Source organism: Puma concolor, chromosome F2 (assembly GCF_028749965.1).
Source record: "Puma concolor isolate L17-30 chromosome F2, mPumCon1.1.hap2, whole genome shotgun sequence".
In the NCBI taxonomy this organism is placed as follows: Eukaryota; Metazoa; Chordata; class Mammalia; order Carnivora; family Felidae; genus Puma; species Puma concolor.
In genome coordinates this window covers 35074019-35093640 of record NC_141684.1, presented here as the reverse complement: position 1 = coordinate 35093640, position 19622 = coordinate 35074019, and the positions used below count along the sequence as shown (strand labels likewise).

At 39.2% G+C, this 19622-nt stretch overlaps 1 protein-coding gene across 4 annotated transcripts in view; it reads right to left on the bottom strand.

The window, feature by feature from the left end:
• AZIN1 (antizyme inhibitor 1) overlaps nucleotides 1-18591 on the bottom strand; it is a 30783-nt gene extending 12192 nt beyond the window's left edge. For 2 of the 4 annotated variants that reach the window (XM_086695650.1, XM_086695653.1), the window contains exons 1-3: nucleotides 18216-18591; nucleotides 13948-14085; nucleotides 720-917 (exon numbers count right to left, since the gene is read on the bottom strand). In XM_086695650.1, coding sequence (XP_086551776.1) covers nucleotides 720-821 — 102 coding nt within the window. In that variant the 5' untranslated portion in view covers nucleotides 822-917; nucleotides 13948-14085; nucleotides 18216-18591. Of the gene's footprint in view, nucleotides 1-719; nucleotides 918-5545; nucleotides 5704-13947; nucleotides 14086-18215 lie in introns of all 4 variants that reach the window. The other 2 variants (XM_086695652.1, XM_086695651.1) reach the window with 2 other exon arrangements.
• Between the last annotated feature and the right edge of the window lie 1031 nt (nucleotides 18592-19622).

The window sequence follows — 19622 nt, the reverse complement described above, 5'->3', positions numbered from 1 at the left end:
GCAAGGTAATAAACAAAGATAGTTCTATTAGTAAGTACATAACAAAAATAATCTTAAGTAGCAATGAATATGAGTCAATAGAGAAGCTGACATCTGGCGCCAGAGTAAACATTTCAGTGTAAGTTACCAAATTCTTAGCCAACATACACGACCAAAATTATATTAAATATAAATTAAAATCTACTCAAGCATATAGTTGAGAAAAACGGAGTAAAAAGCCATAGTGATTAGGAGGAACATAATCAAGAAAATAGACCATACAAGAGCTGGGCACAGCAGAGAAAGATTAAATTAGAAAGGCACTTGTTTAAAAAAAATTTTTTTTAATGTTTTATTTTGAGACAATGTGAGAGACAGAGTGCAAGCAGTGGAGGGGCAGACAGAGGGAGGCACAGAATCTGAAGCGGGCTCCAGGGTCTGAGCTATCAGCCCAGAGCCCGACGCCGGGCTCAAACTCACTGTGAGATCATGACCTGAGCGGAAGTCGGATGCTTAACCGACTAAGCCACTCAGGCGCCCCAGAAAGCCACTTGTTTTAATCTGGGCTACGAAGAAAACCTCATCACTACGCAAGGGAAGTGGGTGTGTCAGACAGCCTGGAAAAGCGAACATCTGAAAAAAGTACTTTTATCAGATTAACATCTTAGAAATAGAGCAATGTTTTAGAATTCCAAAATTTGTAAACACTGAATTTGAGAAATGTGAAACGGCACACTTACCAGGGTGTGCTCATAAACATAATTATCAATCACATTCCCAAGGTTTGTTCCTTCATCCAACAGGCCAACGGAGTAGTTTGCATCGTCAATAAATCCTTTCATCTCAGCCGTATTCCACAAAGCCGAAAGTCATAAACCAGGAAAAACAAGAGACGGGCCACCAAGCCTTATGTCTGGGTCCTTAGAATATGCAACAAACTGTCAAAATAGAAGTTATTTCAAAGTCTGTATTATTTCACTATTAACCTTATAATGTAGGGAATGTCAATGAAAGCATGCTAAGTGCCTAAATTAGTGAGGAATCTGTATCACTTAACACTTGCAGAAACACTGGATCATTCACTATCTTTTAATGCCCATTTTATAGTGAATGTGTATTTTATACATTTAAAAACCAAGCTCAGTATGACATAGTTTAAGATAATCCATATATGTGCAATTTATCACCAGTATGGTCACCTTATTGATGTGGAGTTGCAGACCCAGCCTGTATTATTTCTTGTTTTATCGTTCTTCCATAACACAATTTTCAGTGAAAGCACATCCTCATTTTAAGTAAAGAAAGCTAGAGAAATATTATCTGCAGCCAAGAAATTAAAATACTAGCCTAAGCTTCAATATACTGCCAACCACCTCCCAGTGTGTTAGCAGGTAACTGTAGATAAAGGTCTTCTAAATTCTACAGGAGGGGAAAAATGAAGTAACAGAAATGGATAGAAGTGGTAGAGAGTCACTTTAGTGGACAATCTGTAGCTTTGATACAGACTGTCTAGGTCTCACCTCAAGCTCAAATGGTACTGGCTACATCAGGTTAGCAATGTAATTCTCTTATGAGTTAAGCTGACTTAGAGAAATAGAAGTCAGAAAGATCTGGTCGTGGCTGTCATTTAATAGCTATTCGATCCTAGGTCAACTTCTCTGAACTTCAGTTAATTATCTTAACTACTTCCTCAAAAGGTTGCTGTAAAAAAAAAAAAAAAAAAAAAAGAAAGAAAGAAAGAAAAGAAAAAGTATAGCATATGAATACAAAAAAAAACCCAAACACTTGTTTAAACGTGTTGATTCAGAATAGAGCTAAAATTAAGTTGCCAATTGCCAGTAACACAAAAATGCCATCACAATTTAAAACTAGGCACAAGCTAGGCACCTGGTATATCCTAGACCGTTTACTAAGAGCTCTAAAGGCTGACTAAATCCAACACTTCTCTTAGCAAAGAAATCTTTCCCCTCCCTACCCCAGATCACCCATTCTCCTCAGGGCAGCATATACTGACATAAAAGTTTATCTTTGCTGAATTCACTGGTCGTTAAAGGTTACTTTAGGCAAGCATTTAACATAAACAAAAAGTCCGTTAGCAAAACAAGTCTTCCAGACAGGATACTACTCATTGTCTGGTACTGACTTCTGGTTACATTAGGAATGGACACAGACCAGCTATTGGCAACCTATTTCAAAACTTGCACAGCCTTTCCCATGTCCTTGATTCTCCCAATGCTTTTCTATGTGCCAGTGTTCACTTTCTGTGATGGCCCTCATCCTAAGGTATACTCCATTTCAATGGTTCCCAAAGTGCATTTTTGAACGCACCAGAACAAACTCATCAGTAGACCATAACATTAGATTCCATGAAATAAGTTTTTTAAACTTTTAAAACATCTTCATCTCCAAGAAGTCAACTACATTCAGTTTAGCTCATCAAATCTCCTTCATGCAACAGCAGAAACAGAAAAGTTGAGAATATTTTTATTTTAACGAAGTAATTAACTTAGGCATATCTGCATTAGACTTAATACTTATGCAGTAAAGTCACACTGTAGCCTGGACACTCTCTAAAGGTTGTTATACCAGCAATGATGTAAACCTGTGCCCAGGAAGCAGACATTTTAGGCCTGAGGATACATATTTATTTTAAACAACCTAACTCCAGTTACAGTAGCAATTTAGGGGGCTATTCATCTAAGCACTAAGGGAAATAGAAACAATAAAAGCTACTTTTTAAAAAAGATAAAAGGTAAGTATAAGAAAGAGTACAGCAGAAACCTTCAGTTCAGTTTAGCATCAAAAATCTTTTTGGTCCAACAGCTTTCACTTAATTCTATTAATAATGAAAAAAAAGATCTTCAGTCTAATTTTTCAGTTCATGAAACTCCTAAGTCTGTATGTACTATTTACCTGGGAACTTTAAGTTAGGAATTATGGACCTCTACAGGCAACTGCTGCCACATGCAAAAGTCGTTTACAGTCACAATGATATGTACCTCAATTTCCTATAGCTGCAGTCCTTACAGAAAGGGTGATTTTCCTCTAGTAGTAGGATCCTCAGTACTTACAAAAACATCCATCTTACCTGCTGAATGCCTACCTACATTCTTAACAGCAAAGATGTTATGGCAGTGTGCCAAGCACTGTTGTAAGTACTTTATCTATACAATTAGATCTCTAACCCTTAAAAAAAAACCATAATAATGGTACTGCCCACATTTTAGAAGTTAAGACACCGAGGCACAAAACAATTAGCTCCAGAGATGCTGACGATCAAATTATGTTTAAAAGGAAAAAAGTCTCTCCAGCACCCCTAGAAAATACAGGATTGCTTTTTTGGATCTCCAACTTACATACAGCATAAAAACATCCTATTACACTTATTCATAGCCTTTTAGCCTCTATGACTAGTCTCTAGATTTTAACCTTGCTGTTCTTCTGTATCTTTGGTCTAATTCTCAGGCAAACCCCAAATTTGAAATTATTTTTCCTTTTCTATCCATCATATCAACAGTTTACATGAAACGACGTGCACCCATTTTGACAAACATATATTATCTGTGTAACCACTAACCATAAAGGTAAGTTCCCTCGTGTCCCTTTTGCAGTAAATCCCCAAATCTGCTTCAGGTAACCATTGAGCTCTTTCTGCCACTATAGATCAGACTTTTGTAGAAGTGAAATAATTTTAAAACTAAAACAGTTGACAAGTAATGAATAACATGAACCAAAATACTGGACTGCTCTAAAGGATACAATGCTTGTGGAATGGCTGTATTATTATCATTGAAATCGAACTCTCACTTCAAAAGTAACCCTAGTGTTCATTCACCAATCCCTAGTTGATTCACAAAAGGACTCAGAAGGAAAAATAAAATTCATTTGCTATACTGGCTGTACTTAATGAAAGAATTAAGGGACTAACACATCTAAACCACTAAAACAGATGTAGTACATGTAATATTTGATTTCCTTATTTACACTGAGCACTGCAATAAAATTGTTAGGCCGACACTAATAAAACCTATACATAAAAGATAGTGAGCATAAGTGAGCTCTATCTCTTATATGGTCCCTGAAGGTTTTGATACCTCTATATTTCCTAGCTCAGAATAGGTGCTCACAAACAGATGGGACAAAGGACTTCAAAACGCTTAAGAATGGGGAGTTCTTAAACTTAGGGTTGGCTTGTGACAGCAATGAACTCCTTCAACTTCCAAGTGTGTTGAAAAAGATGGTCCAGTCCATCTTTCACCTTCTCGAAAGGAGCCCAAAACTTGATACGATAGTGACCCACATGTAAATGCAAAGCTCAAATGTCAGTTACCGTTAAAAGCTGAAAGTTAACATGCAGGAAAAACTAATTCTGCTATAGAATCTGCAAAAGATAAAGGCCTTCAGAAGAGAGGTTTTCTAACACATCTTAAGCCGACAAACCCTTTGTTCACATGAAATGTCACCTAGAAACCCAGTATTTCCAACAACTGAAAAGGCTTAAGTAGGGGATTATGGGTAGGCTGATCTTCTTTCCTACCTCTAATAATTGTGCCCCTCTCTCACTGAAAGAGTCCTAAAAGTAGTTCATAATCCTACCTCCAGAAGCCTTTGACTAATTTTCTTAACATGTTAGCAAAAAATATTTAAAGCTCCACTACCTCAAAAAGGTTTATGTTCTACATTTCTGCCTTAGAGCACTAAAGAAATACTTTGCTAGTTTCCCAAAAAGCATTTGAAGTTACTTGGTAACAATACATTAAACCAAAAATCTATGACACATACAGTATGTTCTATGGACCCAGAATGAAAATAAGTGTGTATGTGTTGTGGGTGAGCAGAGTTTGTATTGTATGCCAGATCACCAAGTTAATCCACCTTAATTTTAAACACCACAGGGAATTTCCAGACACCTCTCCATTAAGAATGGACTCAAACCCAGGTAATGCCAAACTTCCCCCCAATGCTCCAATCCTAGGTATAATTTCCAACAGACATTGCACCATTTTTTATGGCTTATAAATCAAAAATGGGACTGACTTACTGGCTCCAACACATTATGACCCACTATATACTATGGTCTGGTGCTGCTAGACATTGAAGTATTTACATTAAACTTCAAAAAATCTACCCTATATAGATCTTAGATTCTCTTCAACTGGAGCAAATTCTTTTTCCATAAAAGCTCTCAAGTTTATTTTCATCAACAGATACTAGGAAGTATTCTCTACTTCAAGCCTTTAAGCCATGTTCACAACCAAACACCTTATCAATATATGGTGAAAGCAAACTGTTTATTACAGTAGCACAAGGGCTGTAATCACAATACTACTTTTGTAAGGAATTTCCTCTTGGATAGCATAGCTGGGAAGAAAAAAAATGTTTAACATTCCTTATTTACACCTTGGTGTTTTCTGGTAATACATCTTTTAATGAAGAGCTGCCAAAGAAACAAAAGGCTCCAAAGAACTGCACACAGCTCCCTGGAGCCTTCCATGAGGCCGCTGAGTCCTCATGTCCATTGAGAGGGTAGCGCCAAGAGAAGTGGCTGCAGCAGCTGGGCACTTGCCTTGTTACACACCTGCTACAAAGGCTTCTATAGTTGATTGTACTTCAGAAGAAACTGATACATCTCTCAAATAATCACAAGATAATTCTGGCAGCAACAGCCCACTTGACACCAAGCTGGATGAATATGAGTCTTGGATTTCTGAAGTGAAGACCTCCCTGGAAGTAGAACAGGGAGAGCTGAAAGGCTGAGAGTACGGTTTCAGAGACATGTAAGCAGGAAACCCAACCTTAATATATCAACCACTTTTCTAAAAGGACTTTTTACTCATTAAAAAAATGAGAACTTGAGACATTTTGAAACTACTACTGTAAAGAAGCCAAATAGCACTTTTTTTTTTTTAACATAGTCAATTGATGACTTAAAACTCAGCTAACAGCTTAAAAAGACACAATGCTGTCAAGGTCACCTCTGTATCCTACCGCTGATAGAAATGTTACTTACCACACAGAATACCTTTAGAAATAACTGGGCAGGAGAGTATTAGAAGAGGATTCTGAAGGATGACTTTGGCACTATAGACGGGAGGCCTGGAGTAGGTTCAAACCACCAAAAACAGTGCCAGGAAGCTATATACTGGAAATGGTAGGAAGTTCCAATAAACTGTGCAAAGGCAATATGGATTTTTGCCATACTGGACCAAAAATAAGTGATGGAGAATAACAATAACCTACACAGAGTACTCAGGATAATCAGGACAGAGTATGCTTTTATCAACAGTAAGTGGAAAGCCAGTAATGACAACAGGCACCCTCAAACTTATTTTTCAGGTGATAAGGTGGGGGGAAAAAAAAGAAAACCCTAAATAACCCTAGAAAAAGAATATTAAAGGTGACTGCTGAAGAATTATTTTAAAAGACAAAAGCAAAAATGAACAGGAGATATTTAAGGGTGGGGGAGAAAAACCCTAAAGGAAATGAGCTCAACGGCCTAAGTTTGAAATGCCTAGGTAAAGGCTGCCATGTGAAAGGTCTCACAATTCTAAAATATGTCTTAATGAGAAAACAAAATACAGGATTTTCATACGATATACTTTTACATGTGGAATTGACAAGATTAGCCTTTTAAAAAATCTGTCTTGACTATCTGATGTAAAGATTAATTTTTTTCTGGAAGAAGTATATGTACCCTCACTCAAGTAAAATACTTAAAGGCCTTTTGGTAATTAAGATGTAGTGACATTAAAGATAACTACTGTAATCCACATGAACAGGAAATTTACAACCATAGTAACTTCATGCTTTCTAAGCTTTTCAGGTGCAGTACAGGTACAGAATAACTCTATAAATAAATGCACTTAATTACTATTTTGATTACCTTAGAGCAGATCTCAGTCATCTTTCCAAGAAGAAACCTTAATTATCATATATAAAACACATGTGTAATACAATTATTGCAACAAATACAAGGTTAAGAAAGAGAATACCCTAGAAGCCCTATACAGCTTTCCCAGGTGGCAGTGGTTGCATCTCCCATAGAATAAACATGTTCATGCTTTTCCGATCATCATTCCCTTGTTATTTAATATTTATTGTTCTATGTGCCCCTAAACCATTGGCTTTACTGGTTTTGAACTATAAATAGCATCCCTGTTATTCTTCTACCATGACTGACTTCTTTTGCTCAACTTTAGTCTCAATTCACCCATGCAGATAGACATAACCAAAGTGCATTTATTTTCATTTCTGGGTAGTATTCTGTGTAGGTATGCCATTTATTTATCTGAACTGATCTATGGGTTACTTCCCATTTTTTGCTGTATTCTTTATGTTATTTATGACCTAACTTCTATTACTTATGTACCTAAGGGCAGTGCTATGCAAACTGTACTGTAGTGCAAGAGTCTAGCTTGCTGGCTGGCAGTTTAAGTAGCACTGGTCTAGGGCTACATACTAGAAGTGGAACTGCTAAGTTTTTGGTGAAAAAAGGTCTTCAAGTCTTTTGTTCATTTTCCCATTGTTTTTTGCTTTTTCTTGTGGGAGCTCTTCATGAATTTAGGATAGCAAATACCTCACTGAGTATTATTTGGGGATGGTTTTTGTTAGATCATCCATGTTGAACGTACTAAAGCATTTCATCCTACTTTTGGTCATGCCTAAAATAACATGTTTGGTCATGTTGAACGTAGGTGAACTGAAGTTCATCTAGAACCTAGAACTATACTTATTTAGGAGCTCTTTAGGATATCAGAGGGTCCTTGCAGTAAAAAGCCAAGAAACAGATGAAAAATCACATATTCAACATAAACCTAATATTAATTTGTCTACATAAGCACATAAAATCATAGTAGGGAATTACATCCTAACAGCATGATAAAGAATTCAAAATATAAAACTGAAAAGCCCCTACAGTTAAAGGAAATTTTTTATTAAATGAAAGGAGAAAGAAGAGAATGCATAATTTTTATGTTTATTAATCAATGTTTTAAGATTACAGCTAATACTACTCATGTTAATAATACCCCATTTGCAACTATGTGGATGGAACTAGAGGATATTATGCTAAGCGAAATTAGTCAGAGAAGACAAATATCACATGACTTTACTCATATGAGGAATTTAAGATATAAAATAGACAAACATAAAGGAAGGAAGCAAAGTAATATAAAAACAAGGAGGGGGACAAAACATAAGACTCTTAAATACAGAGAACTGAGGGTTGCTGGAGGGGTTGTGGGTGGGGGGATGGGCTTAAATGGGTAAGGGGCATAAGGGAGGACACTTGGGATGAGCACTGGGTGTTATACACAGGGGATGAATCACCGGAACTACTCCTGAAATCATTACAGCACTATATGCTAACTTGGATGTAAATTTAAAAAAATGGATATACTAAATACAAATAGTTTAAGAAGAGGTTTAAAATTAGTCTGACTTATAATACATAACAGTTCACATCAATGAGAAAAGAAGAAAACCTAAAATATGCACCTATAATGTTGGTTAATATATACAAATAAATAATCTAGTATAGGTGGTAAACTGCAGGACCTTAAATTGAGGAATGTCAGTTTTCCCATGCTACATACAGACTGCTGAATAAAATTCACTAGTTCCTATGGGGAACAAAACCAAAAACCAAAAATAACAATACCCTAGAACAATGCTGTCCAATAGAACTTTCTGTGCTAAATGCAATTTTCTTTATCATTGCCCAAAATAATAGCCATTAGCCACATATAACTCCCCAGCACTCACAATGTGGCACCTGCAACTGAGAACGGAATCTTAAAGTTAGTTTTAACTTTTAAAGCTCACCACCTCCAAATAACTTTGATCAAGGTAACAAAGATCAATTCACAAGCTTACAGAGCTAGACTGTAAGGGCACAAAAAGTAACAAACTCCACAGCAAATTCTGAAGAGAGATTTAAAATGCATGCTTACATAAGATAATGAAGAAAAGGCAAAAAAAAAAAAAAAAAAAAAAAGTTTGGAGAGGAGCATTCAATAAGAATTTGTTCTCTTGGGTCCTTCTCCAAGTCAGTTCTAGGCATTTAAGCTCTGATCTCATAGTGGCTGAATATGGCTGAGGCAGGCTGAACGTCATCAGTGTAATCCTTGTAACTCAGTACAAATATTTTCTATTCCTTTCATAATGTTCTTCACATTATTCATTAGATTAAAGGATGGGTAAATCTTTGCTTCAGTTAGCTTGTGATAAATCATTTAAGTGTACATGGATGACCCTGGAATGAAAGGGAAGGACAAAAAATACCGTCTTCCTATGCCTTACCAATATGAGAGCACTTCACTTGCAACAGCCTCTTTAGGCTTATCTGAACGACAGTCAGCCTAAAGCAGCCTACTATTTACCTAGATTTTATAGCATGCAAGGTACAAATAACTTATTTACTCCTATTTGAAATTAAGAGTATCAAAATTTCAGGGGGCTAGATTAAGAGTCTCAAAAACTTTGAAATAACACCAGGTGAAAAGAGTATAATGGAACACACAGACTGGTAGCCACTGTTGATTCTCTTGGCTCAACTGTCTTTTGTGATAAATGCAAGAACCATTTTATGCCCTTTAAAAATTGGTCTACATTGCTTTCCAATCTTTTTGGCCCTCCCAGATAAGATTCTAAATTTGCTCAAAGGAAAAAAATCCACGTTCCCCAAATGCTGTTTAATCCATTAGCATATTTCCACATTGTTCTTGTACAGAATACTTTTCCACTAATTTACACAAGCAGTGCAGAACCATCAAACACTATTTTATGTATGCCAGGGGATACATATGCCTTAAAAACTGGTATTTCAAGGATAGTTTTATTTGACTTTTTTGTCAAAGACACTAACAACCATTAATGAGTGTTCTGCTGAATTTGCTTTCATCACAAAATCTGTAAATTACCAAAACCAAATTTTTTTCCAAAGTCAAAAACCTGACTTTACTACTGACAATTAACAGCAAAACACGAGGAAACAATACTAGTACATACATACAGAACATTTTTCCCTTAGTTACAATAATTCTAATTTAGGTAGGATGGGTACTATTAAGGCATATGTAAATATTACCAATCAGGAGACAGAACATGGATATTTAAAATGCTGATGATTCAGGGTGCCTGGGTGGCTCAGTCGGTTAAGCCTCCAGCTTCAGCTCAGGTCATTAATCTTGTGGTTCTTGAGTTCGAGTCCTGCATCAGGCTCTGTGCCGATAGCTAGGAGCCTGGAGCCAGTTTCAAGTTCTGGGTCCCCCCTCTCTCTACCCCTCCCCCACTCGTACGTTCTCAAAAATAAACATGAAAAAAATTTTTTTTCATAAAAAACAAAATAAAATGCTAATGATTCTTAAGTTCCTACATGAACATAGTCAACTGACAACCACATAAAATATTTTACACAAATTTTAAGAGCCCATTTAAACAAATCAACTGTAACCTTTTTCTAGATTTAGATACAACTTACTAAAAAGTGTAAGGAAATGATTAATTCAATCTGACTTCATCACCAGATCTGCTAATAAAAAGCAGTTGGTTAGAAGAGAATTTAGTTTTCTGGAAAGGCCTACTTCAGATTTTTCCATTAGGCTTATTAATTATAAAATGGAGCTCTGGCTAAAATAACTTGAGAATCTAGCCCACTGAAAAATCCACTCCAGCATAAAGCCCTAAGGATTTTTTTTTAACGGCATGCAAAAGCTTTTCCACAATTAGAGGCCCTTCATTAATTTTAGATACTATTAGTGTTAAAACACCTGTCAAATATCTTTACAGTGCTCACATATTACATCATACATATATTCTAAAGAAAAGTTTTCAAAGAAAAAGCTCTTATATAAGCAACTACCTAAGTTCCTAAATACTTAATAAACTATCTCAAAATTCACATGGTTACCTGATTTAGAAACCTAACTCTGGAGGGAAATCCTAGAGCTCAGACCACCTGCACAGAACTATTGAAGTATTACAGTGTTCAAATAGAGTTCACATAGCTATATGCTTTGCAATGCTATGCAAATGCAAGGATTTTCTACAAAAGCCAGCTTTTTAATGACTTCTCATTTTCCAAACAGTATTGTTGCTCCATAGGATTTTAAATATCCAGTATAACAAACTCCTATTGATATCTAAGGACCTTTCTGGAATGTAAAATTTTCTCTTGCCATTTTCATTAATTCTACTCAAGAACCTTTGGAGCCAGTGATCCTTCCGGAATTTAAAATTTCTCAGATTTTAGAATGGCCAGGAGGCGAAGTCAACACCCTGTAATCACAATATTCTTGCAACAAAATTTAGGAATATTGGCACTACATGGGATAAGATAAAGAGCCTCAAGTCAGCTCAGATTCAGGTCGAGTTTTTGTTCCCAAATCAGTTTAGGTTACTATAAGAAGGTCATAAAAATTTTTTTTTAAGTAACTTTTGAATTTCAGAATTATACACATAAGGGATTATGGACCTGCAGCTTTGCAGCAAAGCACCAAGTACTAAAGTTTCCTTCAACATAATACACATTGTACCTGGGCATAAGTAAAAGTCAGTTACTTTGGCTGCCAGAACCTGCAGAAATAAGTATCTTTAATATATTCTACCTGTACTCATCTACCCGCAAAGGAGGTGTTAACTATGGATTTCCCAAGTTCACTATAAATATTAAATAAAATGCAAAGTTAAGTTTTCATTAGAGAGTTCAACTAAATGCCGGTTTTAATGACATTCCTTAAATCATGAAGCTTGTTCTTAAATTTCCATCTTAGAATCTATTCATGACTATGTCATCAACTAGTCCCCACCCCAGAAAAGTTAAATCTCCAGGCCAATGAGGGAGAAACATCAGATATATTGGAAACAGACATATGACTAACAAAAATTAAGAGATAACTGACTTGGTCCTGAGATGGCAGCAATAGTGCTTCTCTTTAATATGCACACAAGACACCTGGTTAAAATGCATTGAGTCAGGTTTGGGTGGGGCTGAGATTCTGCATTTCTGTTGTAGTTGATGCTAATCCCAAAGACCACACTACATTCATTAACAAGGGGTGGTTAATACACTCAAAAAAAAAAAAAAAAAATCATTGTATCAGTTTAGGGCTAAAGGAACTGTTCTAGTTACAGCTGAAATCTAGTTACAGCTAGATTTTAAAAATAAGTAATTTAGGGGTGCCTGGATGGCTCAGTCGGTTAAGCATCCAACTTCAGCTCAGGTCATGATCTCACAGTCCGTGGGTTCGAGCCCCGTGTTGGGCTCTGTGCTGACAGCTCAGAGCCCGAGCCTGCTTCGGATTCTGTGTTTCCCTCTCTCTCTGCCTCTCCCCTGCTCATGCTCTGTCTGTCTCAAAAATAAATAAAAACATTAAAAAAAAAAAAAAAAGTAATTTGCTCAAACTCACACAGCTAAGAGAAAAAGCCAGTAGGAGAAACCCTCTAGTCAGGTTTCTAAGTCAACAGAACTTTCAAGAAATTTTATTAAACTTATTCTCCCCACTCTCTAGCCTTACAAATGTGTTGAAAACACATTTTAATTAGAGAAAACATTTTTATTCGATACGATCTTTTTAACAAAATCAGACTACAGGAACACTAAACTGATAACTTATGCTTTCCTGAAAATGTCAATTGTTATTCCAAGTGTCTGCACAACTCAGAAACATGCAAACTTTGGGGCACCTGGGTGGCTCAGTCAGTTAAGTGTCGGACTCTTGATTTCAGCTCTGGGTCACATTGGGGAGTTTGAGCCCCACATGGAGCCTGCTTCAGGTCCTCGGTCTTCCTCTCTCTGCCCCTCCCCTACTTGCACGAGTGCTCTTTCAAAAATAAATAAATGTTAAAAAAAAAAAAAAAAAAAAAACCGAAACCTCAAAACCCAAACTTCAATTGCAAGAAACCTAAAATAAACTATACAAATCCAGCAGCAAATTCAAATTTAAACATCAGTTTACTGTGGAACTGTATTTTGCACAGACATTCAATTCAAAAGTCAAATCCATACATAGAAGATCAAGTACTGGCAAAAATTATCCAAGAAAATCTGTTCAGAAAATAGCAAGCTAGGAGACGTACATATATCATCCCTCAGTAAGTCCTCTGAAAACAACCAATTTTTCCTCACCAGCTGAGTATTACATAAAGTCATCTTATAAAGCAATTATAAACTCTAGTAGTCACTTTATACCTGGCAAAATGCTCATAACTATACAAGAACTAATATTCACCTCTCCTACACCATGCTGTGAGGTATAGCTTCAGTGAGTAGAATGAACAGAATCTTTTACTCTATTTAAAAATGTCTTTTTTTCTGATTAAGCCCAAATACTTGAAAATTTACCAAATGGTTGAATGATGGAATAAGCCACTGCCTACACATTAAATTACAAAACAAAACAAACAAACAAAAAAAAACAACCCACCCAAAACTCTCCAACAACTTATATTACAACCTGGATTAGTAAGATTTCCTAAAACTTGGTCTACAGTATGTACTTAAGTAGAGTAATACTTGTTATATATTCAAAATAAATTTTAAGTGATTCAGTGATTGGTAAACAATGCATATAAAACTGAATCAGTAAACCCTTAACTGTCAAGCCTTTATTTTTTTATTTTTAGAGAGAGCGCGCGTGTGTACAAGAAGAGAGCGAGCACACATAGGGGAGAGAGAGAGACGGAGGAAGAAAGAGTATTTCAAGCAGGCTCCATGCTCAGCTCAGAGCCTGACACAGGGCTTGATCTCACAACCCTGGGATCATGATCTGAATTGAAATCAAGAATTGAACTCAACCAACAGACTGAGCCACCCAGGTGCCCCTATTTTAGAACTTTTAAAAAGCACATTAAAGATCACTGCATTTTAAGAGGTAAATACAATTTCAAATTCAGAAAAAAAAGTGAGCAACAAGAACTCTCCTTTACTTCAATTTTACAAGACCCCCGTACAGATGTGAAAATACTTACATGGACAAGTTAGGAGATGGAACCCCCCTATCATCAGCTAGGTTCCCAAGGTGGCTCAGCGTTGAAGTCGAACTGCTCTCTATACAGCACTTCTCCTAGGCCCTCTGGGTAGTTGTATACTCGGTCAGAAAGTTCGCCCTAAAGAAGGAAATAAAAGTAGTAGTAAATAGTCATAAATTAAAAAATATGTTACACTGTGCTTTTCAAGCAAGTTAAGTTGATTTATAGATTAACTATGGGAGTATGTTTTAGTTTTAAAAGTGTTTCATTAATCACATTACACAAATAATGTTTTCAAAGGATTTACCATATTACCAAGTACTTTTTTATGTAGTAAAAATTTCCAAGCTCTTAATAGTGCAAAGTTCACAGAACTGGTATCATCTTACCAAGTTGCTTTATCCACCTACTCAGTTTCCAGCCTTCATCTAATTTCATTTTTGCTTTTATTTATCCTCCAAAACCCAAATTTCTCAGTGGACTGAAACTGCAAAATTCCCCAAGTACCCTGGTCAACCTGATGTGTATAATGTTTACTAGTATGATTTGTAATCTGCAACTACCCAGAACATTTTTTACTCTCCAAATTGCAAGTTCTTTTTTGCTTAAAGTATAAAATCTTACTACATACCAAAAAGAAGATCGAGGACTTAATACATTATGAATGTGAAATAACATTTGAGAATTGCCTTATACATTAAGGTAAGTCACTTGGAAGTTCATACTTCTCTTCCTCATACCTAACCTACCTCGCGTCTTTTTACTATCGCTAGAACAACATACAAATGTTAAAGTGCTTAGCATGTTACAAAACGCTAAGTTTTAGAAATGGTTATTACCTATTATGGTTTGATTGGATGGACTTCTCACCTCTTAACTAAACCGCTACACCTATACTTAGAAATCATAATTCAGTGGTTGCTACTTTAAAGTAATATAACCGGACAGCATTTGTTAGAAAGGGTGATAAGGAAACCAGAAAAATGATCTAACTAGGGATTATAAGGTTAAGAATCAGAGAAATTTCACAAGTACTCTAGGTATATCTAAAGCATCTCAAAAAATTTTTAAGTTAAAAATAAAGCATCTCTCATCTCCACCAGAACAGAAGCATCCTTGTGGTTCTTTTAATTTACTAAAAAAAAATATGCTCACATATTCTTGATGAGTCAAGAACCCTTACCAACATGCAATGGTGATTATAACCTTACATTAGATTCCAAATAATGTACTCAAAAACGAAGATTTTGAGTCTTCCCACACCAAGATAATTTTAAAAATAAATTAAAAGTTGACTCATGCTGCAAAGACAGAGTTTATAAGGAATAGGATAATTATCTTGGGTGAGACACTCTCATCTGCCCCCCCCCCCCCCACGTATCCACATCCACACAACTGTTTTGCTTAATGCAACCTCAAGAGCAGTGATGTAAAATATTAAGGATAGTAAACTTCAGACATTCAAAAATTTTCATCATCTCTAAAACATTTCCATCTAGCAACAACAAAAGAAACTAGTAGGAAATGAAAACCCTAAAATATGAAAAGCACATTTTGGTAAAATAAAAGGGGCATATAGGGTAAAAGAGCTATTTACATACAGGATAAATATTTGTACAGTTAAGATAAACCATAAAGGAGTTACATGAAAATGTGGAGAAAAGGAGGTACAGGAAAAGATAAGTTATTCTCATTTAGAATGGTATGTGTAAATCCTTTGGTTCATGAACACTGCAATCAAGTTCCTTAACTGAAGACAATGTCTCTCGTTACATCTAGGTGAACAGCACAGAGAGAACTAGTCCTGACTGAAGTCAGCAGTAGGTCACTACCACAAAAAAAACCAAGCCTCCCATCACTTTTACAGTACTATCCCAAAGCCTAGTACTCCCAAATTATCAGTATTTGAACAAAATACATTGCATTTACCAATGACTTTTAAAGTCGCTATGTAGTATCCTCTCCAAAAACCCCAAACTCCAGTCTAATGATGAGAAAAGTAGCAAAGCCAAACTGGGCGACATTCTACTGGGTATCTGGCCACTACTTCTCTATGCTATCAATGACATGAAAAACAAGGTTAAGAAACTGTCACACATCAGAGAGAACTGGGGAAGATATGACAACTAATGTAACATGGTACCCTGAATTATCCCGTAACACAAAAAGGACATTAAAAACTGATGAAATTCAAATAAAACCTAGAGCTTAGTTAATAGTAATGAATCAAAGTCAATTTCTTAGTTTTGACAAATGTACCACAGTAAGATGCTAATAATGTGAACTGGGTGAGAAGTATGCAGCTCTATACTATCTTTGCAACTTTTCTGTAAATCTAAAATTATTCCAAAGTAGTCTATTTTACAAAATCAAAGTATTCACATAATCGGCTACCACTAAGAAATAAAAGTAACAATCTATTGATATATGCACTTCCGATGACTATCAAAAACATGAATTAAAGAAGTTTTTCAAAGAAAAGAAAGCAAACAGTATAATTCCATTTTAGACAAAGCTAATGTGTGGTTTAAAAAAAAATCAGAATGCTGGTTGCCTCTGAAGAGTGGGGGATTGTCATTTGAAAGGGCAAAAGAGAACTTCTGAGGTAAGGCAAATGCTCTACATCTTGATAGGTCTGGATTACACAACTCTATTTTTCGTCAAAACTCATCAAATGATATACTTAAAGATCTGTGCATTTTAAGGTTATGTGGATTTTATCCAAAGATTTTTTTTTTTTTTTAAGAAATAACCAGTATTAGGCTATGATATATGCTCATGAACTGAAGTTGGAGGCGTTAAGTGTTCTGATGTCTCCGACTTTGAAACACATGGGAAAAAACCGACATGAATTGATGAATGGATAGCAGGATAGCAAAGAAAGCAAAACGTTAAATCTAGGAGAAGATGTAATTCTTTCGTCTTCTATGTTTGAAAATTTACTAAGTTAAACGTGAGTGGCAGGAGAAGGCACTGATATTCCATCACCTGTAATCATTAGAAGCCTACCTTTCTACTAAATGTAAACCCCTCAGGGCTTCTTTGTCTTCTGGACCAGCATCTGCACTCTCACATTTGCAAAAAATTAAAGATTAGGGCCTTGCCCGACAATCCTTAGCCCTATTTCTGCCAGATCACACAGCACTTCTCTCTTCCTTAAGGGTCCTCAGGTTTGCACCCAAGCTGTGGGGCTTAAAGGTGGAAACACGAAGACAGTCAACACCTTAACGGGTCCAAGGCACCACCACAAAATCCAGTTAAGTCTGAACATCAATGGGGCTGTAAATTGTGTACCCGACCTCAGGTTTCCGAACCAGCAGGGTAGCCCAAAAAACAAACGCTCAGAATGTATTTTGGGCAAGAGTTAAAACACGTCACCATCATTCCTGTTGGCAGTCAAAATAGTACTTGATAAGCCACCCAAGCCTACCGTTCTCCCTCTCACTGCCCAGGAATCGTGGCGCGGACGGGAAAACGAAGCCATGGTGACTAATCCTCAGGCTCCAGGAGGTGAGTGGGGTGAGTGAAGGCAACTTGGCCCAATCAGGAGAGCCGCAGGGGGCGGAGCAGCAGCCCCGAGGCTTCCAGAAGGGGCCAAGGGCCTCTCGCTAGCTACCTGACACCGGGGCTTCCCTGCCTCCGGGCCCCGAGTGGCGTCAACTTTCCTCCACCAGAGGGGGGCCGCACTCCCCGCACCCCCAAGAACCCGTCCTCCTCCGGCAGCTGTCACAGAAGGCCGCCGCCGGGCCCGCCCCGCTCCATTCATAACCTAAGGCCCCGGCCGTTGCAGCCCTTCGCGCCGCCCGCGGGGATCCCGGAGGCGAAGTCGCAACGCGCCTCCGGGCCGGGGCTGCCAGACCAAGGCCCCTCAGGGCTGCGGCCCGGCCCCCTCCCCGGAAACAGCAATGCACCACGGGAGAGGGGTGGGGGCCGCACGCCGCCGGGAAACGACGCCGAACCCCGGCGGAGACCCCCGCGAGCGCCCCCACACGCACACGCCCCCTCACCTTAACCGTGGTGGCCCCCTGCTCCACCGAGCGGCAGGCGGCCGCCTGAGGGCCCCGAGGCGCGCCCGCCACCCCAGCCCGCCGCGCCGCCGCCGCGGAGACACCGACCGCTGCCACACACACCGCCGTCCGCCATATTCGAGGCAGCCGGCCGCGGGGCACTGCGGGGCCGCCGGCCGAGTGGCGGGGCCCAGTCTGGAGGCACCCGGCAGCTCCCCGAGGCCAGCCCCGCGCCCCCACACCCCTCGGGTCAGTACTCACGTGAGATAACGGCCCAAAGAGTCGGGTAAAGCGTCTTCTCTTTTTCGGCGGAATTTTTAAAGAGGGATGTGGTTACCTTGAGCAGAAATACCCAAGGCGGCCTGGGCCATAGGCTGCGGGGACGACGTGGGGGGAAAAGCGCGGCACCGACACCAGCTGTGCAGCAGTGGCGGCGGCGGCCGAAGGGGAGAAATAGAACAACAGCGCAGGTAAAAGAAGAATGGCGAGGACTGGGTGGGGAGAGGATTCGGCCTCGTCACACTGCAGAGCGGAGGAACGAGAAAGGATGAGAAGAGGCAAAGAAGGCGGAAAAAAAAGAAACACTGCAGCCAAGCGAAGAGCCAGAGAGTGTGGGAAGGCGGCGCCGGAGACGCCAGTATTTATAGTAAGTGGGCGTGGTCTTGTGACGTCACAGCCATCCGGGCTGCCGCGCGAGTGGGGCGGAGTCGGGCTGCGGCCCGCGGCGGAGGGAGGCAGCGGAAGAGACAGGCGTGAGACGCGGAGGGGGCGAAAGGGGGTGGGGCGGGAGACCCCGAGTGCAGGTGCCGACCGCCTGGTGGCTTCCTGCCCTCGCGCCGGCTGCAGCTCCCCCGCCGCGAAGCTTCTGACGCGCGGACGTGGGCGGGTGAAGGAGAAGAAACGCGGCTCGTCCGCAGCGCGGCGTGGCTCCGCTTCTCCACCCCCTCAGGTGTCTGTGCTCACGCCCGTCGCTGGCCCCCGCTCATTGGGAGCTGGACCCGGGTCTCTGGTGGCCGCGACGCTGAGTTGTGCTGGGTCAGGGGCGGCGGCATGCTTGCGCTGCCTGGAGAGGCTGTAGGGGAGGCCTGTGAGGGCCTTCGCCGCAGCTCCCACTTCGAGTGCGCTCCGCGTTTTGAGGGTTCCATAGGCTACGCCTGGGGACTCTCCTCCCAAGGTGAAGCTCCGGCACTCGAGGGATACCCCGGTCCTTTCTGGAAAAGAGTTCCTAATGACCAGGATGGGTTCCTTACTCCAGCGCTGGTGAGGTTACAGAGCCTCGTGACCCCGCGAAAATGTCCCTCGTGTATGTTACAATATGGTGCAGTAGGATTTTTTCTTTAAGCAGTGTAGACTCTGTCCTCATTTGAAGCACACCCAGTCCTTATTAATCAAGGACCGGTGTTGGAGAGGGGATTACTGATGTTACAAATGCATATTACTTTAATCCCACACGTCTCATTTTCGCAGTCATTTAAATTTTACTACTCCATAACAAACTTTTTTCTTTTTTAAACTGGGGAACCTAGTACGACCCACATAGCTTTTAATTTATTCTCATCTTTTAAAAATGTCTTCATACTGGTGATCAGAAATCGTGAATCTTGTGCTAACTCCAACTCACAGTGTCACAAATGAAATAGGTTTTTACACATCGCTTTCAAGTTAACA